The 26,083-nt window shown below is 33.3% G+C and overlaps 1 protein-coding gene across 2 annotated transcripts; it reads right to left on the bottom strand.

Annotated features, from left to right (window-relative positions):
- Positions 1 to 9,373: 9,373 nt before the first annotated feature.
- On the bottom strand, positions 9,374 to 25,461 carry LOC112868188 (amylase alpha 2B). 2 transcript variants are annotated; one of them, XM_086717711.1, is made up of 11 exons: positions 25,316 to 25,461; positions 17,461 to 17,674; positions 16,987 to 17,133; positions 15,999 to 16,196; positions 15,348 to 15,578; positions 14,439 to 14,572; positions 13,523 to 13,645; positions 13,321 to 13,420; positions 11,427 to 11,545; positions 11,194 to 11,319; positions 9,374 to 9,606 (listed from the first exon to the last, which is right to left on the bottom strand). In XM_086717711.1, the coding sequence occupies exons 2-11, from the start codon at positions 17,626 to 17,628 to the stop codon at positions 9,417 to 9,419; spliced, it is 1,536 nt and encodes a 511-aa protein (XP_086573837.1). In that variant the 5' UTR covers positions 17,629 to 17,674; positions 25,316 to 25,461; the 3' UTR covers positions 9,374 to 9,416. The 2 variants fall into 2 exon arrangements, with proteins under 2 accessions (XP_086573837.1, XP_025786929.1); XM_025931144.2 differs by lacking the exon at positions 25,316 to 25,461 and adding an exon at positions 25,089 to 25,229.
- Positions 25,462 to 26,083: the final 622 nt, after the last annotated feature.

Here is a 26,083-nt window from a genome sequence, read left to right as displayed (position 1 = left end):
AGAAATTTAAAAATATATGGAAACAAATGAAACTGAAAATACAACAATCCAAACCCTTTGGGATGCAGCAAAGGCAGTCCTAAGAGTAAAATACATTACAATCCAAGCCTATCTCAAGAAACAAGAAAAGTCCCCAATACAAAATCTAACAGCACACCTAAAGGAACTAGAAGCAGAACGGCAAAGACACCCCAAACCCAGTAGAAGAAGAGAAATAATAAAGATCAGAGCAAAAATAAACAATATAGAATCCAAAAACAAAAAACAAAAACAAAAACAAAAAACAGTAGAACAGATCAATGAAATCAAGAGTTGGTTATAAAAAAAAAATAAACATAATTGATAAACCTGTAGCCAGGCTTCTCAAAAAGAAAAGAGAGGACCCAAGTAGATAAAATCATGAATGAAAATGGATTTATTACAACCAATCCCTCAGAAATACAAGCAATTATCAGGGAATACTATGAAAAATTATATGCCAACAAACTGGACAACCTGAAAGAAATAGACAAATTCCTAAACACCCACACACTACCAAAACTCAAATGGGAAGAAATAGAAAATTTGAACAGATCCATAACTAGTGAAGAAATTGAATCAGTTATCAAAAATCTCCCAACAAATAAGAGTCCTGGACCAGATGGCTTCCCTGGGTAATTCTACCAGATTTTTAAAGGGTTAACTCTTTAATACTTATCCTTTTCAAGCTGTTCCAAAAAATAGAAATGGAAGGAAAACTTCCAGACTCATTCTATGAAGCCAGCATTACCTTGATTCCCAAACCAGACAGAGACCACACAAAAAAGAAGAATTACAGGCCAATGCCCCTGATGAACATGGATGCAAAAATTCTCAACAAGATACTAGCAAATCGAATTCAACAGCACATAAAAAGAATTATTCACCACGATCAAGTGGGATTCATTCCTGGACTATAGGGCTGGTTCAATATTCACAAATCAATCAATGTGATACATCACATTAATAAAAGAAAGGATAAGAAACATATAATCCTGTCAATAGATGCAGAAAAAGTATTTGGCAAAATAAAGCATCCTTTATTAATAAAAACCCTCAAGAAAGTTGGGATAGAAGGAACGTACCTTAACATCATAACAGCCATATATGAAAGGCCCACAGCTAATATCATCCTCAATGGAGAAAAACAGAGCTTTCCCACTGAGATCAGGGGAGCTTTCCACCTGAGAGGAATTTCCACTCTCACCACTGTTGTTTAAGATAGTGTTGGAAATCCTAGCTTCAGCAATAAGACAACAAAACGAAATAAAAGGCATCCAAATTGGCAAAAAAGAAGTCAAAATTTCACTTTTTGCAGATGACATGATACTCTACATGGAAAACATGAAAGACTCCTCAACCCAAAAACTTCTAGATCTGATACAGGAATTCAGCAAAGTCGCAGGATATAAATCAATATATAGAAACCAGTTGCATTTTTAGACACTAATAATGAAACAACACAAAGAGATATCAAGGAATTGATTCAATTTACAATTGCACAAGAACCGTAAAATACTAGGAATAAACCTAATCAAAGATGTAAAAGACCCTATGCTGAAAACTATAGAAAGCTTATGAAAGAAACTAAAGAAGACACAAAGAAATGGAAAAACATTCCATGCTCATGGATTAGAACAACATTGTTAAAATGTCAATACTGCCCAAAGCAATTTACACATTCAATGCAGTCCCAATCAAAATAGCACCAGCATTCTTCACAGAGCTAGAACGCACAATCCTAAATTGTGTATGGAACCACAATAGAGCCCAAATAGCCAAAGTAATGTTGAAAAAGAAAACCAAAGCTGGAGGCATAAAAATCCTGGACTTTAGACTGTATTACAAATCTGTAAGCATGAAGACAGTATGATACTGGCACAAAAGCAGACACATACATCAATCGAATAGAATAAAGAACCCAGAATTGGACCCACAAACATATGGCCAACCAATCTTTGACAAAGCAGGAAAGAATATCCAATGGGAAAAAGACAGTAACTTTAGCAAATTGTTCTGGGAAAACTGGACAGCAATAAGCAGAAGAATGAAACTAGACCACTTTCTTACACCATTCACAAAAATAAATTCAAAATGGATGAAAGATCTAAATGTGAGACAGGAAACCATCAAAACCCTAGAGGAGAAAGCAGGAAAAGACCTCTCTGACCTCAGCCATAGCAATTTCTTACTTGACACATCTCCAAAGGCAAGGGAAATAAAAACAAAAATGAACTATTGGGACCTCATCAAGATAAAAAGCGTCTGCACAGGAAAGGAAACAATCAACAAAACTAAAAGGCAACCAACAGAATGGGAGAAGATATTTGCAAATGACATGTCAGATAGAGTTAATGTCAAAAATCTGTAAAGAACTTACCAAATAAACTCAACACCCAAAAACAAATTCAGTGAAGAAATGGGCAGAAGACATGAATAGACACTTTTCCAAAGAAGAATCAAGATGGCAAACAGACATGTAAAAAGATGCTCAACATCACCCATCATCAGGGAAATACAAATCAAAACCATACTGAGATACTACCTCACACCTGTCAAGTGGAACAACTTAGGAAATGACAGATGTTGGCGAGGATGTGGAGAAAGGGGAACTCTTTTGCACTGTTGGTGGGAATGCAAACTGGTGCAGCAGCTCTGGAAAACAGTGAGGAGGTTACTCAAAAAAGAATTATGCTATGACACAGCAATAACACTAGTAGGAATTTATCCAAAGGATACAGGAGTGCTGGTTTGTAGAGGCACATGTACCCCAGTGTTTATATCAGTGCTATCAACAAAAGCTAAATTATGGAAACAGCCTAAATGTCCATCAACTGATAAATGGATAAAGAAGTGGTATATGTATACACAGTGGAATACTACTCAGCAATGAAAAAGAATGAAATCTTGCCATTTGCAACAACATGAATGGAACTGGAGGGTATTTTGCTAAGTGAAATAGGTCAGTCAGAGAAAGACATACCATATGTTTTCACTCATAGGTGGAATTTGAGAAACTTAACAGAAGACCATAAGGGAAAGGAAGGAAAAATAAGTTACAGAGAGAGAGGCAAACCATTAAGAGACCCTAAATAGAGAACATACTGAGGGTTGATAGGGGTGGGGAAAATAGGTGATGGGCATTGAGGTGCTGTACATGTGATCAATCATAGGAGTCTTCTCCTGAAGCCCAGACTACACTATATGTTAGCTAGCTTGAAAATAAATTATTAAAAAAACATTAAAAATATTTAAAAAACAAACAAAACAAAAAATACTGTGTTTTTCTGAAACATTCTCTTTCTAAGAAAAAATACTGAAATATTAGTCCTTTTTCCCACCCTTTCTAGGCCTTTTTGTTAAATGCATACACATTTCTTTATTGGTTTTTTTACTTTTAGAACAAAAAGCAGAAAATATAGCAATTGCTTTTGTTCTCAAATGAAAATTATAGAAGTTTATTTTCATTGAAGTGGGATTTTACTGGATAGAATTCCATTTTTTAATTTTAAAACATATTAATACTCATGACATAGGGAAACATTTTTTTTTATGAACTTTCTTCTACTAAGCTAGCAGTATTGTAAAAATCATGAGTTCCTGATTGAGGGGCTTTGTGTAGTTTTATAGTATGCTTGAGGTGTCACTTGATTGACAGTTAAATCAAGGGATAGTTCTATTATTTCTATCCCCAATGACATAAAAATAGTAAGCAGGAAGCAGGTTGTCATTCAAAACCAATTATTTCAACATATGACAATAGAAGTCTGGAGTGACGACTGACAAATACAGGTTCATGAAAATCTTAAACCATTCAAAGACTGGCAGACCTATATGAAAGTGGACTGAAGAATTCAGTTTTGTTTAAACTGCATAGCTGGGAGCTGGTGTGAGGAGGGAAGCAAGCCAAAAAGGTAACATACAGTAAAACTTAATAAACTAATTCTGTATTAATATAAGGAATGATAGTTTCTACAATTTCATTATCTTGCATAGATAGTGATATCCTTTATATTCACAAATATCATTGCTGGTGTCAATATATCAAATCTAACAGGAAAATCTTGACAGAAAATGCATTCTGTTGTTAGTCTTACTCTACCTTTCCAACCTATTTTCCATTAGTATCCCATGAATCCCCCGCTCTCCAGCACTAATCAACTGATATATTCACTGCCATACAGTCTTCAGTCCCTTGTGCTTCTGCCATACCTTTTTTATTCTTGATATATCCCTCCCTCTTTTCTCTTTCTTACAAATCCTCTTTTTCTATATGAAGACCTTCCTTTTCCATCAAGCTTTCTCAGACCATTTCAGCACATGCGTTATCGCCCTCCTTTGAAATCAAACAACCTACTATCCACAATTTATTATGCATAACTTTAACTATTTTTCTCTAGTTTCTTTAATGTATCATATAGTTATATTTTTTTCCCAATGATACTATATACTTAAACATGGATAATATATTTCAAAGTACCTAAAAGAGTGCTATGCACTTAACTAATATGTTACATTGATTGACGTGCATTTTGTTTATTACATAGAGATTTGTTGAATCTTTATTTGTAGCTCTTATAGCACATGTGAGATTATAATACACAAAGCTGAGGCTGAAGTTTCTCATAGAAGAATTCCTACAGAGAGAACCCAGAACTGAATTAGAAACACTATAGTCAAGATAAGAATTTTCTGTCAACTTTCAGCCAACGGCATATAGGTTGAACCTGGCAAAATTTCACATTAGTATAGATGTTACTTTCTGCTCCAATTCCAATGTTTTGTGGGTTCCCCCCCTGTTTGAGTTAGATTTTAGGCAAATATCAAGTTGCCAGCCCTCAGCATTAAGAGACATATCTTTACTGAAGAGACAAAGAAATGTGTATTTAACCAGAAATAGTGGTTAATATATTATATGTAATTTCTCATTCAATACACCAAACAAAAAAGCAGATACTAGATTCATTTTACAGGTGAGGAAACTTGAGTTTCAGAGAGGTGTTTTTAAAATATCCCTTGAATTGATTATGAAAATATAATGATTTCATGACTCCAAACAGATCCTTAAAAATATCAAAGAAAAAATAATGAGTTGGATTTGACAAATTTACAATTATAGAGAAATAATAAGTATCACCTTTTATTCTAGTGTAAGTGGTGCTGTATGAACCTAAACCCTTTCAACACACCTATTTTTACCTAAGTAGGTTATGTGAGTGGCTCTAAGCCACACTTTCCCCCCCCCCCCCCCCCGAGAGTTTAAATTCAGTTCAAGGACAAAAAAAAAAAAAAAAAAAAAAACAAGCAGACTGTGTATTTGCTCATCTGTTCCATTTCTTGGGAAAGACCTTTAAAAGTCTTTTAATATATCACTTACCCTTCTGTTTTTGTTAAGCACTGTTTTTATTGGAGTTCTTAGATGATTTCTTCTAAAACCTTAGGATTTTCTGCAACAAACTATAAGCTACATCTGATATATCTAGATTTTTCTGCTTTATATTTACTTTTTTTTAGAAACTTATAAAAAAAAACAGAAAAATTGAGATTCACTCAATAAAACTAGCCCTGAGTTAAACCCCTGAAATTTTTTTCCACTCACTTCCAAATTGGAAGAAAGAATTTATTTTAACATATCCATAAGAATAAAATACAAATCCTCAAAAACTTTGATTTAAATACTTAGATATTTTACTATCATTTGCAAAACCTGTCTCATTTATCTCTTACATCACAGAAAGTGATCTCTTTAGAGATCTGGTTTATTGAATGTAAGTGTCTTTTTGGAAGCTCTTATCATGTATTGGTCTAGCATCTAGATATACTTTATTTGGAACTTTAATGATAATAATAATGATACTAATAATAATAATGTTGACATTACTCTGGAAAGTCACTTATCTTTTCTCAATCATTCTTTGTAATCATATTCTGTGATGATGTTTAGTGGTTCACTTTTAACATGGAAGTGAAAGGCTAAACGTGAAAAATAATTTTTCAACATAGTTATTTTCCCTTCCATGAAAAGAGAAATAACTCAATGTTCACATGAATAATTGCCTCAATACATAAAATGAAACATCTAAAGGAAGAAACTGTTAACAAGTTTCTTGGTATGAGAAATCACTAAGTACATAACATAAGTGGATTTCAAATGTATTATATCCTGATCAGTGTGGCATCATTTTCCCCGTGTCAAGAATATTAGGTTGGAGACTTCTGGTCGCCTCAGTAGATTAAGCGTCTGACTCTTGATTTTGGCTGAGGTCATGATCTCACAGCTTTTGAGTTCAAGCCCTGTATTAGGCTCTGCACTAACAGTACAGAGCCTGCTTGGGATTCTCTCTCTCACCCTCTCTTTCTGCCCTTCCTCTGCTCTCACTTGCTCTCTCTCTCTCAAAATAAATAAATAAATTTTAAATAAAACTTTAAAAAGGAATACTAGGTTGATATAACAGGGGCATAGCTAACAAAAAAATTGACTGCTCTTATAACTTAAAGATCTTGAAAACATATGAATTTTAGGGTTTTTTTTCTATTTCTTGAAAAAATGCCATTGGAATTTTGATGGGAATCTTATTGAATCAATTGACCACTTTGAGTAGTATGAACATTTTTTTAGACATTCATTTATTTATGTTGAGAGAACAAGAGTGCAAGCAAGGGAGAAGCAGAGAGACACAGAGAGAATACCAAGCAGGCTCCACACTATCAGCACAAAGCCTGATGCAGAGCTCAATCTCACAAACTGTGAGAGCCAAAATCAAGAGACGACACTTAAGCAACTAAACCATCCAGGTGCCCGGGTAGTATGGACATTTAACACTAATTTTTCCAAACCAAGAACACAGGATATCTTTCCATTTATCTGTGTCTTCTTCAATTTCTTTCTTTAATGTCTTATAGTTTTCAGCATATAGAATTCTTCCACCTACTTGGTTAAGTTTATTCCTAAGGATGTCATTGTTTTCCAGGCTATTACAAATGAGATTGCTTTCTTAATTTTTCTTTTTGAAAGTTCATGTTAGTGTATTGAAGTACAACTGATATTTGCATGCCTAATTTGTATCTTGCAACTTATTAAATTTATTAGTTCTAAGAGTTTTTTTGGTGAAGTCTTCAGGAGTTTCCATATATAAGATTATGTCATTTGCAAACAGAGACAATTTACTTATTTTCTGATTTGGAAGCCTTTTATTTTTCTGTCTTGCCTTATTTCTCTGGCTAGTACTTCTAGTAGTATGTTGAATAGAAGTGGTAAGAATGGGCATCCTTGTGGGGAATAAGCTTAGAAATTCCCTGGGCTTACATCAATGGGTTAACAAGGCATAAAGAAATAAAAAGCCATAGGATGCTCACACCTGAATTTGGGTAAACAAGATTGGCACCCCAGGAATAAGGAGGCTAAAGGCACCAAAAATAGGGAGGTGCAAAGGCATGCCAGAATAGAGACAGGGTGCAGAGCACCCAGAATAGAGAAGGAGGGGCAAGGGCCCCAGAGGCGTGCAAAGACACCTAATACAAAGGTATATGAGGTAAGCAAGATTAGATGTTCAGGGAAGAAGAGCCCCTCAATTTAGTACTATAGCAAAAAGCTGCTTTCACAGGAGGAAAGGACCAAGTTAGGTAAACAGGTAAGTTGCCCTATAGACTGCTGTGCTGCAGGGGAAGCAGCCCAGAGCAGAAATGATTAACAAAAGAAAAGGTGCCTTGTTAACTCTGAGGTTATTCCCCCTATCTTTCTTATCCCCTAGGCTAGCTACAATAAACAGACATGGGGCCTCCTGCCTGCTGTTAACAACTGCCCATCTGCCCATCTGCCTGGCGCCAGGATTTTGTTTTATATTGACCCAAATCCTAAACACCGTATACCTTCAAAACCCCCCTTTTCCCTCACATCCCCAAGTTAATGTTCCCAGTTTTTTTGTCTTTTTGTGCATGACCATCATGTTTGTAAGCCTTCTGATCTTAGTAAATACAGGGCAAGGACCCTTATTCGGGGCTGTTGTCTTTTCCCAGATATTAGCCATCTCTCGCTTTTCATTCTCTTGTCTTGCTAGACAAGAAAGAACTTTAGACCCATAGTCTATGACACATCCTTTTCTTGTTCCAGATTTTAGAGGAAAAGCTTTCAGCTTTTCATGATTGAGCATGATGTTTGCTGTAGGCTTGTCATATATGGCTTTTATAATGCTGTGGTGCATTCCTTCTATACCTAATTATTGAGAGATTTTATCATAAAAAGATGTTGAATTTTGTCACATACTTTTCTGCTTCTATTGAAATTCAATGACATTTATGACCTAACAAATCAGGGTTAACCAGGAATTAATTTAATTTGGGAAGAACTGGGGAGGGAGTCATTGATTTGTTAGTTGGAAGACATGTAATCTGAGGGGAGTAATCTAAGCAGAAAGGGAAATATTACTAAATCAGAAGAGAAAGAATAATGAAAGAAAGAAATTTCCCCACAAGATAAAAAAGGAAATGGTATTATTAACACAAGTGAGAAGAATGGCCTTTGGTAGAATGAAGTACACTTTCTTCATTATGACAGGCAGGAAGAAGAAAATAACAGGGGCAAGTACAGATAAATTTACAGGTAAAAAGAAGAGACAGATTCACAATTATGGTTTTATTTTATCACTCAAGCATAAGGAAAACAACTGAGAGTTATAAGACCCAGATGAGATCCTTACCAAATTACACATTTAAAGTCAAGGTGAAGGAAAATGAATAGCTAGAGGATCAGGAAAAACATCCAGAGCATATGGTGTAATGAAAGTCCTAAATAAATAAATAAACTCATACTGGGGGTTAGGAGATGAAAGAAAACACACACACAAAAACATCAAGTTAAAGACATTACAAAGATAAAGAGAAAAAAATACAGAAAGAATATTCCTGGGAGCTCCATACAATTAAGAATGATACCTTGCATAATTTAAGTTTTTAACTTATTAACTGTAAAAGGGCTTTCATACTGTTAAAACCACTCAAGTGTTCTAACTCTGTATGGGAATCATCATTAAATCAACTATCCCTAACTAATTCTTAGAAATACTTGATGGAAGACATACAGAAATACATACTGGGCAAATGGTGTTAATGGCAACAAACATATTTATCAAGATGCCTCTCTGAATTCTTAGAAATTCTTTTGACAAATAAGTCATCATAAGTCTTCTAAAATATAACATGATGTTGATTGTGGCTACCTTATAATTATGTATGATTTGTATGCTTTTCTGAGTTTTTCAAGTTGGTTACTTATAGCTTTTACCAAAAATTAATGAATTATAAGAATACAAACACACACACACACACACACACACACACACACACACACACAAAGAAATACACTTGGTTTTTTCTCTGATTATGTGTATTTGCTTCAAATTTTATAATTTAGATTCAGCATGAATTGCAATAAATGGATCTTCAGCAGAGTTACTAACAGAAAAATGAGCATTGCCATCCCCAGAAACATAAATTTTAATTCCTGTACAATTGCCATCAATTTTATCTCCAGAAATAACATCACAATATGTGCCAGCAGGAAGACCAGTTTGCAAAGTTAAAGATAATGGCCTGCAAAATAAAATTTAAGATTTAACTTGAATTCAACAGAATGAAAAGCAAGAATTCAGACTATCTCTAAAAGGTTAACTTTGTGCTGTAGAACTCTAAGCAAAGTCTCAGTGAGAAGAAAATCCAAATACAAAAACCTCTCCAGTAGATGTGAACAGTTTTCCAGGACTAAAAGTAATCTTACAAAAGATTTACTAATTCCCTAGTCAATAGTGAATATTACCACAAAATTAAAGTTGAGGAATATCAGTGAAGATTTGAGTGAATTATCACCCTTCGATAAAAGCAATTCTTGTGGTTAACACAAATCTTTTAAATTTGTTCTCATCTAAACTTAAGAAAATAATAATTACTTTCAAAAATTTAAATTTGATTATTTCTTCAAAAATATTTTTCACGAGAGGCTAAAATGAATTTGGGCTGGAGATAAAAATAATCTTGGATTTTGTGAAGTATATGGTTTTAAATATAACGCTGTCTCATAAATTTATGGGGCACCTGAGTGGCTTAGTCAGTTAAGTGAATCTTGATTTTGGCTTAGGTCATAAAAGATTCTTGACTTTAGCTCAGGTCGTGATGTCACTGTTTCTAAGATGAAGCCACAAGTCCAGCTCCTCACTGACAGAGTGGAGCCTATTTGGCTGTCTTCTCTCTCTTTGTCCTTCATCCCATTCACATGTGCGCTCGCTCTCTCTCTCTCTCAAAAATAGACAAACATTAAAAAAAAGAGGTCTCATAAATTTATTTTGCTTCTCTCATCCAGAAAAGATAGAAATGAAAGGACTAGCCATGGCTTCTTTTGGTAAGAAAGAGATATATTCAATTTATTTTTTTGTCAGCAAAATATAATTTAAGCTAGAATGAGTTAAGCATGAGTGAAAGTTGGCCTTGGACTGAGACATTTCAATTGCTTAAAAGACGTCTTCTAAGCTATAGTTCTATATATTAGGGAATCAATATACTAGAGGCAGAGGATATAAGTATGACCAATGAAAGCCAATAAGAAGTCTCAGAGTTAAAACTCAAAAATCTCCTGAGGCGGGTCACTGATGGACCATAAGATACATGCCCTTTATACATATGCTTTAAAAAACATATTATTTGTCAGAGAGAGACAAGGAAATGAAAAAAGAAGACCAAAAATTAGATAAAAGAGTACTTGAAAAAAAGAGCTAAAAAAAGATACTGAAGCAATATTTTTCCATTATTTAAAAAAGGGGAGGAAAGAGGAAAGGGGCTATGACATGTTCTTCTAGTGATTTCACAACCTTTATATCAACTACTCTGTGTATTTTGTGTGGGGTATATGTGTGGAAACATACATGTGCAGAATATCTGCACATGATATGCAAGGGTGCACATAGAATAACTCCACTTAGAACAGAAAGTCCTAATAAGGAAGAGATCAGAAGAATAAGAGCCATCATTTTTCTTCTGGTTCTTTTCAGATTCCTGTGTTTTCTTAATCTGCTGACTAAAGAATTTTTTCAGATATAAAAAAAGTGTGTAATAAGAGAAAGTAGTAAACCAAGAACATACTAGTATAAATGTTATTTAAAATGTTACTTCTAATTGATATCTACTTACCAGTCATCATTGTTAAAAACAATAAATCCTCTGTTTCCTCTTCCAAAAGCTACTTGATTGCTACCATTATCCCACCAGTTTCTAAAAGGTTGGCCATCAACTACATTACGGAACATAACCATGTTCCTAAAGATAAAATACCACATAAAATGCTGATGAATACATTTAACAGTTTAAAATAAAATTTTAAGAATGTTTAATATTAGAGGTCATCTCTAAATAAGAATTCCTACCTTATTTGACGCCACCGATGTTCACAGACCCAATCATTGCCACAAGTGGTGTCTGGATTAATAGTAACTTCTTTAATTACTCCATTATTATTTGGTGGCCCAATCCAATCATTAACATCCTTAATTAAAGGAAAAAAAGCTTAGATTTTTAACATTTCATGTATTTGTTTCTTTCTTCTTCATTACACAAAACCCAATCTGTCTTACTTGTGTCTATAGCATCTTCATTTAGTAATACTAACTCCTTCAGTATTTTTATAGCCCTTTACCAGGTCCTCACCATTTTCTTCCCAATTGCTAATTCTCTTAGTGCCATATATTAAAGGTCAGATTTTTTTTTTTTTTTTTTTTTTTTTACCTCTTCACTTTCTTTCCAAGGAATTGTTATGGCTAAGCTCTGGGAAAAAAGTGAATGACATTGAAATGACAAGAACTGTAGTGTCAGAGACAGCAGAATGAAAACATAGATTCTATTACTATTAGATAAAAAATCTTAGATAACATTGGGGTGACTGGGTGTCTCAGTCAGTGGAGCACTATACTCTTGATTTTGGCTCAAGTCATTATCTCGTGGTTTGTGAGTTCAAGCCCATCTGGCTCTGTGCTGGACAGTGCAGAGCCAGCTTGGGATTCTGTCTCCCTCTTTCTCTGCCCCGCCCCTGCTCATACTCTCTTTCTCTCAAAATAAGTAAATAAACATTAAAAAAAAAAAAAGAAAACTTAGTTAACATACATAACTTCTCTGTGCCTAATTAAATAATTATGTGAAAAATGCCTTGAATATGATAATTGGTGAATAAATATTCATTTCTTTCATTCTTCCTTTTGGATAAATGTGCTAGTAAATACATCACAATATTCTTTACTAAATTGATCAAATTTTTAATCTTGTGATTTTCAGATTGGTAATTTTAAAGATAGAGAAAAAAATGGAAGAAATCAGTCTGGTTTGAAGTGAAAAAGATTTTTTCTTTTTTTTTTTTTTTTTTTTTTAAATTTTTTTTTTTCAACGTTTACTTTATTTTTGGGACAGAGAGAGACAGAGCATGAACGGGGGAGGGGCAGAGAGAGAGGGAGACACAGAATCGGAAACAGGCTCCAGGCTCTGAGCCATCAGCCCAGAGCCCGACGCGGGGCTCGAACTCACGGAGCGCGAGATCGTGACCTGGCTGAAGTCGGACGCTCAACCGACTGCGCCACCCAGGCGCCCCGAAAAAGATTTTTAGTTTAGGTATGAAGTTGCTGTACAATGCTGCATCTGAAATCTTCAGTTTTAAAAAAAATTCCAATAACTTTCCCAATACATTCATAATTTTATTTCTCAGTTCGTTTTTCAAATTGCTACTCAATACCCCATATATTACCCCAAATATTTTTCTCATCTTTACCTTTTCCAAAATAGTCTGTAAATTTCCCTTCTTTAATACATATATTTTCCTTCCACTTATAAGATATTTTCCCTATTTAACAAAAGTTCAACTGAACAACTTCTTTGCATTCCATACAACTTTTTAAAAAAAAAAAGTATTTAACAAATATTTATATTGATCATACTATGGGCAGGTACTGTTTTAAGTTCTTTACAAGTGTTAACTTGTAATCCTCATATCAACTCTATGAAGTAGGTACGTATGAGAAGTACATATTTTACTTACTATATCCTTATTTTAAAGTGTTTCTTTGGGGAGGGGATGTTTGTCATACTTCTGATATAGCCTACAATAATCTTTGACAACAGAGACCATAATATGAATTGAATTGCTAAAAGCATCCTGCATCAGGTTTATACTTAAATACTTGATAAATAGTAAAAATAATAGTGCCATGTACAATTACAACAAAACTGCCTTTCCTTTCTTGAGAAAAATATATATTGGACAGCACAAAAACTTACTTTTCCATTTTCAAAATGTCTTGGCCAACGGAAGCTTGACATTACTCGTGTAAATCCATACGGATGAGCAAGCATAAATCCAACTGCCATTTTGTACAGTCTGAAGGTTATAAAATGATATCGTCATAGAAGAAAACAATACTTTTAATGTCATTAAAACAAATGTAAAAAAATAGGGAGGGTGGTGGATTTTATTTCCTACCTGGAGTCCCAGAATGTTAGAATAGATGCTCCTCCAGCTCCATGTCCTCGCTGATTGTCATGATTGTCCACAAAGACAAGTGCTCTGTCAGAACGCATGAAACCCCATCCTTCTCCCCAGTTCCTATTAAAACACATATACACAAAAATACATGTATTCTTTTCCAATAGTTTTAGGGTAACCTAAATGTGTATTTCTTTTGGTATAGCATCCCCAAATGAAATTCTGTCTCTAATTAAATGATTATTGTATAGGAGTGTTTTTAAAATAAAAAAATAAATATATATAGAGATAGATAAATAGATATACTATATATATAGATATACTATACATTCAATGTATGTATATATGTATGGATTACTTGTATTATATTCATGTTACAGGTATAAGATTTTTGTTATAAAAAGTCCTTTTAGAGGTTTCAGTATAATTTAGATGAGACTTCAGAAGGATCAACATCCATATCACATCATACAGAATGGGAAACTGGGTTAAAATCAGGTTTCAATATTATATTGTTATAATATAAACATTCTAATATTTGAAATTAATTAATTGATAAAATATATGTAAACTCCATAATGTAGCCACATTTTAGGTACTTTATAAATGATACAATCATTTTAATAATAGCATGGCCTTCACATATTGTATACAAACACTAGTCAAATATAGTAGAGTTATATAAGACATAGATTAAAGTCTCTAGGTTATGTTTGAGGTTTTGAGATATCCTCATGATTGACATTCTAAATAATAAAGATGATACATTGGAATTTGGGAAACTATAACCCTTATTATTAGTAATTGAATCTTTAAAAATTCTGAATAAGTTCCAAAGAAGATAACTCAGATTGGAATAATAAGACTAATACATCTGTGTAATAATTTAAAAGACAAATCGTATTTCATTTACTTTAAGTAAGCCATCTTCTCTCCATCCCACTTGCGCAGAACTGTGCCTAATTTTGCACCATACTTGAATTCTGTCACACAGCCATTTCCAAAGTACTCATTGCTTTTAATTGGCTCACCACCCAGATCAATTACCTAGTAGAAATACAAGAAAAATATTACTTTAATAAGAACTTTAAAGAATTTTAACCAAAAGGTTAACATTATGTAGAAAATGACTTGAAACTATTTATGTTATTTGAAATACCCAAAATGGTTTTCTTTATATCAAGATTCTTCCTTTTTGGCTAAATTATATGCTACAATATTAAAAATAACATGATACAAGGTGACCTGTTGTCCTGTGAGAATGTTGACCTAATTTAGTATTGTACATAAATGATAACAATAGGTCATACTTATATAGCACTTGATATCTGGATGAAAACATTTCTAAGTGGTTGATAAATATTAACTCATTTAACTGTTGGACAAAGACAAAGACATAACTATTATCACTATCCCTTTTCTTCACTTGAAAATAAAATGTTGCATACAGAGGTTAATCAACTTGCCTAAGTGAACACAGCTACTAGTGCTATAGCCAAGATTTAAACTCAGACTGGCTCAAGATAGCAACTATGTTATTATCTGTCTTTTCTAATGGTCTCTGGGGAGACGGTAAATGACACAGATGTTTGCAGCCTAAATGAATTCTCGGCACTTCCATAAAACCTCTTGTGATAAAGAGTTAGATGTTAGATGCTGTTCCAATGAAAGAAGGTTAAAGAACACTCTTCTATACAAATGATACAGCGATTAAACTACAGAAATTGTATCTTTAACTAAATCTACCATTTATTTTCTAATTAATTAAATTATATTTTTTCATATACCTATGAAATACATATACATATATGTACTGATGTACCTCCTGGTAAATGAAGGGTTTACTTCCTTCGGGGAACCAGTTTGTATTCAGATTATGCAGTTTATCCAAAATTGCCTTCATGTCTCCAGGCCACATGTGCTTAGAAGCATCAATTCTGAACCCTGCTACACCAATGTCAATGAGGCGGTTCAGATATTCAGCAATCTTAGAACGCACATAATCTTTCTCCAGTGCAAGATCAAGAAGACCGACCAGACGACAATCTCTGACCTATTGAGGTAAAAATTTTGTGATTGATACACAAAACACCACCTTAACCTGACAATCCATTTGATTATTCATTCATTTATTCATTAACAGGTGTTTCTATAGTGTCTTTTTTGCATTGGGAACTGAACATACTGACATTCTAGTATGGACATACCTTTGATGTATTAGAAAAAATGGAGTATGTAGGAAATAAAGTAGATGAGGTTTTTTTTTTTTTTTCTTATTGGGACAAATTTAATTGGGAAAAATATTTTAAATACTGATTTGAGTTTCTAATTTTTAAAGAGTCAGACTTGGAATCCTTATTTTCATAAGGAATCTAAACCAGTATTTAAAATGAAGATCAATAAGCTTCATGTGGATAATAAAAGGCACGGATAGCTCTTTATTCCAATCACTGTGGTTTTTTTCTTTAATTACCTGATAAGGATCATTATAGTTCTCAATGTCTCCACTTCCAGTTCTACATTTACCATCATTAAAATCCCAATGAGAGAATGGGACTGCTGGAAAATCTCTATTTCCAGGGTTGAAGTAACTTCCACAAGTACTGCTTGTTCCTGCACCCACACCATTCCCACTCATATGATTAATTACAGCATCCACATAAATATGGACCTGAAAAACAAAGTTTCTATTTCAGTTTGTCTTTAGAGAAGTAGAAATCTATAGTATTATCGACTAAAGTTTACAGCATGTTAATCACACTCCAAAACTGGTATTTGTTATTTTTTAACTTACCTTCCTAGTAAACCAAAAGTTAAGTGTGAAGGGAAATCCATGTGAACTGAATACCTATCTGCATTTTACCCTCTTGGTAAACGACAAACTGGTAACTAAAACTACCATAACTATGAAAAAATGCAAATAGCCTTTTGGGGGGACAGATCAGAATCATAGAAGACAGGAGAGAACATTGGTTTTTGAAATTTCCATGCATCATCCTAAGAAAGAAGCAGCTAGCCTCTATTATCTACTTAGCATCTAAAGAGAGGAAGGTAAATCTCTCATAATATAACTATTTACCATCAAAAAACCTATGGGGAAGAAGACCCAGAAATTATAGGTGCATATACAAGCCACATAAAAATTATAACAAATATTGCAACTGGAATTTCCAATTCCTAACTAGAAAGTATTCCCCAGAAATGTGTACAGTTATATTTGCTTTATAAATAATTTTGGCTTTAAACTTTGATTGAAATTTTCTTTAGTAGACAAATGGTACATATACAAAGATTTACAAAAGCTAAACATAGGTAACAATTAAGTTCTAGTTATAGCTTAAGTGTAAAGTAAAATAAAATAAAATAAAAAACTATGGAAAATATTCTGCTCATAAGGAACAGGAGACAAGAGAGAGAATTTTCCTAAATAATGTTTTTAAAGGAAATTTTAATTCACTTACACCAACGTTGTTACATCTAGTCACCATGTCTTTGAATTCATTTTCATTTCCTGATCTTGTGCATAACTTGTAGCTAACTGGTTGGTATCTTTCCCACCAAGGTCTTAAAGGGCTATTAATCACAACATTTTCATTGGGTGGAGAGATCTACAAATAAACAATAAGTATCATATTATGGGTTACTTTATATCATCAGATACTCTATAACATAATCAATGATCTAAACTTATTTCTGAATCTTTGCATATACAGCTACATTTTTAACTACCACATTGGAAATGTCCTCCTGAAGAAGGTTTATATCAGAAACAAAACATAAAGTTGTCAATAATACTAAATTTTTTTCTTCCTCAGTAAACCGTTTTAGAGTACCTATTTGTGCAGTAAAATCTTCCAGCTTCACAGATACAGATCATAATACCATTTACTATAAGCACAGCAAACTTTGCAGTTTATACTAAGAATAATACCCACCTGAACCCCTCCAAATCCTTTGGGAGCTAAATATCGCTCACATTCAAGAGCAATGTCAGCCCAGCGCCACTCAAACAGATGGACAATAGATGTCCGTCCAGGCTTGGTATTTGGGTTATACTGAGCCCAGCAGAACCCAATGACTGAAAGCAACAGAAAGAACTTCATTTTGCTTTGAAGTTGTCAGTGTTCTTTGCAGCAACTATTTATCTTCCTGTAAGAAAAATATTTTACTAGGTAAATATTAACATGAATAATTACATAGAGCATAAAGTGTTTAATCATGATCTGAAAAGAATTATCAACAATGATAATATTAACAGGTGAAGAATATCTGTAAACAATATACCAGGCAAACAATCTAAATGACCTTTTAGAACTTATTGCTTTGTTTACTGAGGGAATATTAACCTTTTTCAACATCTGGAATTTTATATAGAGAGAATCTTCAATCATGGATTAATCAGAATTAGATTTTCTTTCTGAAGTCCTTCACAAATAGAAGGAAAATCACAATCAAAGCCAGTTGAATTTATAATCAAAACATTGCCTTAACTATCTATTTGCAAACATTATAATGTTTCAATTTCAAAAAGAAACAGGATATTTAATTCAGTTCTTTTCTTATACCACCAACCCTAATTTTTAGTTATTTAACTTTCTACATTAAGATTTAAGAAACTATTTGGAAGTTGAAATAAAGATAGAGACACTTTTCCCCACTCCATCAAATCATATGCTTAAGGCAGTGGCTGTAGCAGCAGAGCGTTTTGTTTTTTTCCCCTTATAGCCAAATATTTCATACCTGATAGGACACTAAATTAATAAATTCACACCTCATATTCTTCTTAACGTAAGTAAAAACCTATGAAAGAGAATAATAGTACAGGTGGAAAACACTTAATCCTTTAATCCAACAAGCATTAACTGAATATTGTTTTTTGTTTAAGCATGTGGATGATATTTGGGATACAGTAATAAATAAGATAGATAGGATTCTTATTCTTGTTACATTCTAGTGTGGAAAGAAAATATATGAGTAAATGATGATACATTGAAGATATCAATAAGAACTAGTATGAATTAATAGTAATAAAATAGAAAGTGACTTTGCCATTAAGGTATTTTAAACTAAATATTCAGGAAAGATTTCTTTGTGGAAATGATTTTCAGCTAGTATTTGAAAGATTAGAAGCATCCAGTGATTTAAAGATCAGAGAAAGAGCAATCTAGAGGAAAGTACAACAGAAAAAACCCAAGGAAAGAAAAACTTCAAGCAATATTAAATAAATAAATAAATAAATAAATAAATAAATAAATAAATAAATAAATAAAAAAAAGTCAGTGTAGCTAAACAATATGTAATAAAGGGAAGGGCAAAATGATATGAGGTCTGAGAATTAGGCCAGATCATGTAGGATCTTGTAGAATATAATGAAAGAGAGAGGCATTGTGTCTGTAAGAAAGGGAGCTAAGAAACTCTGGTGTACTTTAAAAGAAAATCACTCTTGTTACTCTGAAGAAATTGGATTATAGGAAAACAAGAGTAGGGGTAAGGAGATCTGTTAGACTCTTTTAGTGGTTTAAGGAAGAGGTGAGTGGCTTAGACTAAGGGCATTGACAGGATATATTTCATAGGCAGAGAGGTAATAGGTTTATGGATAGATTAGAGCTGAAGAATGAGGGAAAGAGAGGGGCGCCTGAGTGGCTCTGTAGGTTAAACGGCCGACTTTGGCTCAGGTCATGATCTCTCAGTTCATGAGTTTGGCTCAGGTCATGGTCTCTCAGTTCATGAGTTTGAGCCCCACGTTGGGCTCTGTGCCAACAGCTCAGAGCCTGGAGCCTGCTTAGGATTCTGTGTCTCTCTCTGTCTCTGCCCCTCCCCTGCTTGCACTCTGTCTCTGTCTCTCAAAAATAAATAAGCATTAAAAAAATTTTTTTTTTTTTTAAAGAATGAGGGAAAGAGAAAAACTAAAGAACTAGGTATCTGGTAATGATACCATTCATTAAGATAAGGAAAAATAAGGAAGTACCAGCTTTGGGGAAGGGTTACATAGAGCACTATGGTCCATAATTATTTTTCTAGCAACCTTAATGCTCTCCTTTGGTCCTTCTTCCAACTCACCATGTAAACACTATGTGTCCTACTTTCTTAGTCAGTTCAAGTTACTATAACAAGATTATCACAGACTGGGTGATAATCAACAAATATTTATTTCTCATAGTTCTGGAGGCTAGGAAGCCTGAAATCAAAATGTCAGTAGGTTCAGTGTCTGGTGAGAGCCCCCTTCCAGGTTCATAGATGGCCATCTTCTCCCTGTATCTTTACATGATGGAGAACAGAGTAGAGCTCTAGTCTCTTTTCTTACAAGGACACTAATGCCATCATGGGGCTCACTCTCATGACTTCATCTAAACCTAAATACTTCCCAAAGACCCCACAACCTTATACCACCCATGGGGAGCTAGGGTTTCAATATGTAAAGTTGGTGGGGGGAGACATAAACGTTTAGTCCCTAATGCTTACCCATTGCAAAACTAAAATTTCCTCATATTTCACAAGTAATTTCATTGCTCCGTAATTTTTGAAGTGTTTTCCTTTCTATAATCACCTTCCATCATCCTTGTATACTTCATAAGCAACATCTTTTAAAGCCTTTCCTGTTATTCCCAGGCATAGTTAATAACTGATCTATATGATAGCTTTTTAACATATATCACAATATTAAGCTGTATTTGATTTATATTGTAAATATATTATAAATAATTAAGTACTTATGTGTCCATCATTCTGGACAACACTTCTTAAAGGTAGACTTCCTATCTAATATTCCTAGAAACTAGCAAAACAAATAGCTAGTAATGGCTTATGTAATCAACAAATTGTAACATAAGATTCTAAATTCTAGGCACTGTGCAAGGCATTGGCATAACTTGGGTTATGTCTTCAATGATTTTTAAAAATAAACAAACACTGTCAGAAATTATGTGATACAATTTAATCTTTGCAAAAACTTTTTACACATAAAGGAACTATAGCCCAGATAAACAGTAAATTGTCCAGGCTCAGACAGTATATAACAAGCCAGAATTTGATAATAGGTCCTACCACAAATCAACATTCTCTGTATTATACCAATATTCCTCATAGTATTCTAGAGGTGTGATATCCAACATGGTGGCTACAACATTTGGCTACTGATAACTTAAAATATTAGTCTGTACAGAAATGTGCTATAAGTGTAAAATATACTCCACATTTTGAAGAAATAGTGTGAAAAATTAATGTAAAAAATTAATAATTTTATGTCACTTATATGTTGAAATGATATTTTGTGATGCATTAGGTTAAATAAAATTTATTATTAACCTTAATTTCCCCAGTTTCTTTTGGCATCTTTTAATATTTGGCTATCAAAAAATTTTAAATTATATATGTAGTTTTCATTAAATTTCTAATGGGCAGTACCATTCTAGAGATAATGTTAAATCAGAGAAAGGACACAACTGTACACAAACATAAGTAACAATAATAAAATAAAGAATATGATTACTACTTTAAGAAAGATACAAGTAAAGTGTTTCATGATTTCATTGATAGAAAAAATAATTTGTGCTGGATGAGAACAGAGGAAGATACAGTCAATTCAAAGAACAGGTTTGACTTTAACCTTTAAATAAAACAGAGAAGGTGAAATAGCTCTGACTAAAAAAAAAATAAATAAAAACAAAAACAAAAATGAAAACAAATTTAGGAAATGAGAAAGAAGAATATCAAGAAACCAATATAGTTTTGTAGAACACTAAGTAAGGTGCAGGGGAGCCATAGGAATTAAGGTAGGAGAGTCATATTGAGATCTCTTAAAGTCAAGGAGGAGAAAGTAGAATTTCTTCCTAAAGTTATAAGAAGCTATATAGAAGGGTGTTGTTCATTTGTTTTTTTTAAAAAAATTTTTTTTTCAACGTTTATTTATTTTTGGGACAGTGAGAGACAGAGCATGAACGGGGGAGGGGCAGAGAGAGAGGGAGACACAGAATCGGAAACAGGCTCCAGGCTCTGAGCCATCAGCCCAGAGCCTGACGCGGGGCTCGAACTCCCGGACCGCGAGATCGTGACCTGGCTGAAGTCGGACGCTTAACCGACTGCGCCACCCAGGCGCCCCAGTGTTGTTCATTTGTTTGTTTGTTTGTTCTGAAAAAGAACAGTAACATGATTAGAGCTTTTAAAGTATATCAGATGGACTGGGAAGCAAAGAGAACTGAGATAGAAACAATTGAAAATAGCAGTAGGAGTGAAATTGAGTGTATAATAAATTGTTACAATCACTGTCACCCAGTGAGTGACACTTGCTTGTATCCAATTTGGGGTCTCTTCCTTCATAGGCTATGGAATTGGCTTATAAGTCGTTTTGCCCAGTGGGATGTCAGCAAATAAGACACAAACAAAAGTTTGACTAGCATTTACCCAATGGATCTTGATCTCTTGAAAAATCTAAGACCATTGTGTTGTTTGGATAACTAGGATAAATTACCACATGAAAAGATCTAATTGTTTCTACCCATTCCAACCATCTGAGTTGATCTAGTTCCAGGGCAAAAGCAGCAGAAGAACCACCTAGCCACCCATAAAATTGTGAGGCATAATACATTATTATTGTTATTCGGCAATAATTCACTAATACAGAAAGGAAAGATAAAATAGATTTGGTGGAGACCAAGTCTACATGAAATGGTAAGTAACTGGATGTAGGAAAATAAAGAAAAGGAAGAGTCAAAGGGGACTCTGATTTAAAGGTTAATGAATCAAAGAATGACAATGCAATTACCATTCTTGAGCAATCTAGAAGCAGACTTGGTTAGGGAAACTGAAGAACTAATACTGGGATATACTGAGATTGAAGTATGAAAAAGTATTAGATATGAAGAAAGAAGCACATAGATTTGGGAACTTTCAACAAAGCAATGATAGTTTCAGAAATGGCATACAAAATATTTAACAACTGGATTTGGTCACAGACACTGACCAATCAGAATAGATACCATCTATAAACAACTAGTATATATAAGTCAATGAACATGGATGAATTATCAGGCCTGGAGAGCTGGACCCTTGAGAGTAGAAAAAGAGAGTTGACAAGACAGCTGTTGAGTCCAAATTTACAACTTTGTTTGGGTAAAGCCCAGCAGTGTATATGATAAGGGAGATTGGAGGGAGCATATAAAGAGGTGCCTTCATAATAGGGAAAGGACTTTTATTACCAGAGAAAGGCTTTCAAAAACAAATAGGAAGGAAAATTTGCAAGGAGGACAAGAGACCAACTGGATGTAGATGAGTATTAGAATAAGAATAGGAGAGAAGACTGATGAGACTGTGGATGATATAGGGCTGATGGTGCTAAAGAGGCGGGAATTAGATAAGAGCAGCATGGTTTGAACTTTATACATGACTTAAGGTTCCAAATGTTAAAATGTAATGGTTAAGAACATGACCTTAGGAGTTAGACAAACTACAGTTTAAATTCTGACCCTGTCATTTATCATCTGTGTGACCGTGGAAAATAATCTCTTTATCTATGAACTAGAAAAAGCAATATGTACCTCATAAAGCTGTCACGATGATTAAGTGAATTAACACCAATAAAGCTGTTATCCTGGTGTATGAATACAATAAAAACTCAATATATTTGGCTGCTGTAATGTTATTATTGTTTTGTTATTTTTACTGCTGGTACTGTTCAAACTGCTCTAAACTCATGCTCTCTTTCTACTTCTACTTATTATCACTTGGACATTCTCTCTTTCCATTCCACTCTTGCCAAATTCTAATAATACTTTCTATTTCTCAGAACTATTTGCACACCCCCCCCCCACACACACACACACAAACACACGGAAGAATAGATAGTGATAAGAAGGAACTGGCAATGTTTTCTACCTATTTTTTCCACTCTTCTTTTTCTCTCTTTTAGTTTTAACCGCTTTAGAACTTCTAGCAGACACACATTGATTTTGAGATAACTTCTCATCACTGCCTCATTAGTTAACTCTGAACTGTTCTTTTAGTAATAAGTGTTTTTCACATGTATGTTAAGATGTTATTAAAATAAGGGATAACATATTAAAATTATGCAGACATAATTCGGGAAATTTTACCAGCACCCCAGCATAGGTGGATATATACAATCATACAATAATCTTTATCAAGGGTCAGTCACTGTCCTATATTTTCTCATTTAATCTTAATTTTCCTCTCAATCTAAAGAGCTATAAACTCCATAAGCATTAAAACAACTAAAGCATATTTTTGTATCTTGTGAAGTAAAATCTGCAAACAAATCCTTGACATCTTTGACATCAATAACAAATTAAAAAAATAAGAACCTGAGATAGTTATTATGGCTACTTCTCATTATAGATTTCCTAAAATTGTTCCCTTCAGAGAAGCTATTCACAGTTATTAATACTAATATCAATGCTCTGCTGCCCACATCTCATATTTCTTCTTTAAAAGAAGAAATTTCCTTTTCAAGTTTTAAGGGTTACTATAATAAGTCATATGAGATGTCTTGGGAGTTCCTTAAAAATATGAGCTAGAACATTTGATAATATCCTACCGATTACCGATAAAGCAATACTCCTTAAGAAGTATTTATATTTGAAGTGCCAATAAAACATATCCGATGTTAAAAAGAAAAAAAAATTCTATTAACTCAGACTCCCCCATAAGTTTTCTAGTTTCTGATGTTCTCAAGTATTTTTTTTCTCAATCAGTATTATATAAAAGATACTTGTTATTTTATTTAATGTCTACAATATAAATGACATCATAAGGGAAAGGCTCTAGAAAAAATTCAGGACTTCTCTTAACACATGAAATACCATAAATTTGGACATTTAGCTTAAGTCTACCTAAATCATACCATGGCTTAAATAGCATAAAGGAGCTCTATTAAAATGTTAAGCAAAAAGTAATAGTCAAAAAACCAGTATCTATTTCTATAGCTTCCTTTCTACCTATATAAATGTCAGTTACCTATATAAGTATTAGTTATTTATAAAGTTCTTTTCCCCTTTCCAAAACAACCTCTCATCTCAGGCATATACTAATATATTTTTTAACATGTAGATAAATTAACATTAACCTAAAATAAACAAGTTATCTACTCTTGTCATTTGTAGTTATTAGCCTAGATACTTCATATCTATATAAATATCTTTAGAGTAAGTTGTTTAAAGTATTATTAAAAATTTTAACAGAAATACCTTAAATGTCACATCTATGCTTGTTATTTTGTCACTTTTATTTATCTCCAAATGTTTTCTTTTTCTATTTTTCTAGTTTTCAATATTCTAGAACTTTAATTAGTATTATCAATACAGTAGTTGTTCAAGTTAGTGGTTTCTCTTACTGAAAAAAAGTCTTAATTCCTCTAAATTTTACACTGAATCATGTACAATTTTCTCAAAACAGTATCCTGTCTCCTATGAGCTACCTACCTCCATAAAACAAAAAGAAAAACAAAAACAAAAAACTTAAAGGAAAAACAGGAAAATGAACCCTGAGCTCAGGATAATAAATCACCTGTGAAGTTAGAGAAAAGAAGGCAAATATAATCAAGTTTACCTACCAGATTCTTTAAATGAGAGAAACGTTTTGAGCCAAGACTCAGACACACTTCAAACAGAAACAGTACATTTTGTGCTGCTGGAAACTGAAACTTGAGTTGTCAACAAACCTAAAATAGCTTGTAAAACTTTGACCCATATCAAATCATATGACAGAAACCACTTATTTCAAGACAAAAAACGGGGGGTAGGGACTACAATACTCACAAAACATTAAGATAACTTTGACCACATCAACTTCTTTACATCAGCAAACTCTCAAATTGACAGGTCAGTCTTTTCAATCATACAATAACAAAAATCATATAGTTCTTGTTTTGCTTTCTCTTCAATGAGGAAAAAAATGCTGAATTTAAAGCTTTATAGATTTTCTATAATCCTCTTCTTCTCCATAGGTGCTCTTACAATGCTGTTCCAACTCTCCAAACCAAATCTGTGAAAAAAAGTGTAATGTGAGCTCCACAGTGATACTTGATTAGCTACTATCACTCCCAATTCCCAGGAAAACCAACTGTCTTCCCTCGGCTCAGTTTGCCTCCCTGACACTTCTAATTACACTGTACCTTTTCAGTTGTTTGCTTTCTCTTTTGGTCTTCCTTTCTCTTTCTCAGTATTATCTCCCAATCTCAATTAGTCTTTTTATTTCCTAAATCATTTATATCAATCTATGAATTTTTTTTTATAAAATAACCTTTAAAGACACAGATTAAAATGATTGTGTTACATTATATAAAAAAGTGTGAGTAGGATGTAAACAAAGTCTCTAAACCAAAATCTAATTTTGCATCTGAGCTTTGCGACCTACTATGTGAACCTTAGGGAAAAGAGAAGCCTATAGATTGCATTTAGATCTTAGTTGGAAAATGGGGATAATAGTATTGTTGATAAATATGATAAAAATACAAAAATAAGTAAAACCAACTAACAATATGCATTGAATGTTACTATTACCACTTTGATTCCTTACACAAACATAAATGCAAGCTAGAACTATGAT

Source organism: Puma concolor, chromosome C1 (genome assembly GCF_028749965.1).
Source record: "Puma concolor isolate L17-30 chromosome C1, mPumCon1.1.hap2, whole genome shotgun sequence".
Lineage (NCBI taxonomy): Eukaryota > Metazoa > Chordata > Mammalia > Carnivora > Felidae > Puma > Puma concolor.
Note: the sequence above shows the minus strand (reverse complement) of the source record. Positions and strands in the feature narration are given on the sequence as shown.

What these genes read in the sequence shown, in the direction of transcription:
- LOC112868188 (XM_086717711.1), bottom strand. Translation starts at nt 17,628, where the DNA reads ATGAAGTTCTTTCTGTTGCTTTCAGTCATTGGGTTCTGCTGGGCTCAG. An exon ending in ACTATAATGATCCTTATCAG is followed by an intron (nt 15,579 to 15,998) that starts GTAATTAAAGAA and finishes TTACCTCAATAG; the next exon opens with GTCAGAGATTGTCGTCTGGT. An exon ending in GACATTTTGAAAATGGAAAA is followed by an intron (nt 11,546 to 13,320) that starts GTAAGTTTTTGT and finishes CCTTTAATTAAG; the next exon opens with GATGTTAATGATTGGATTGG.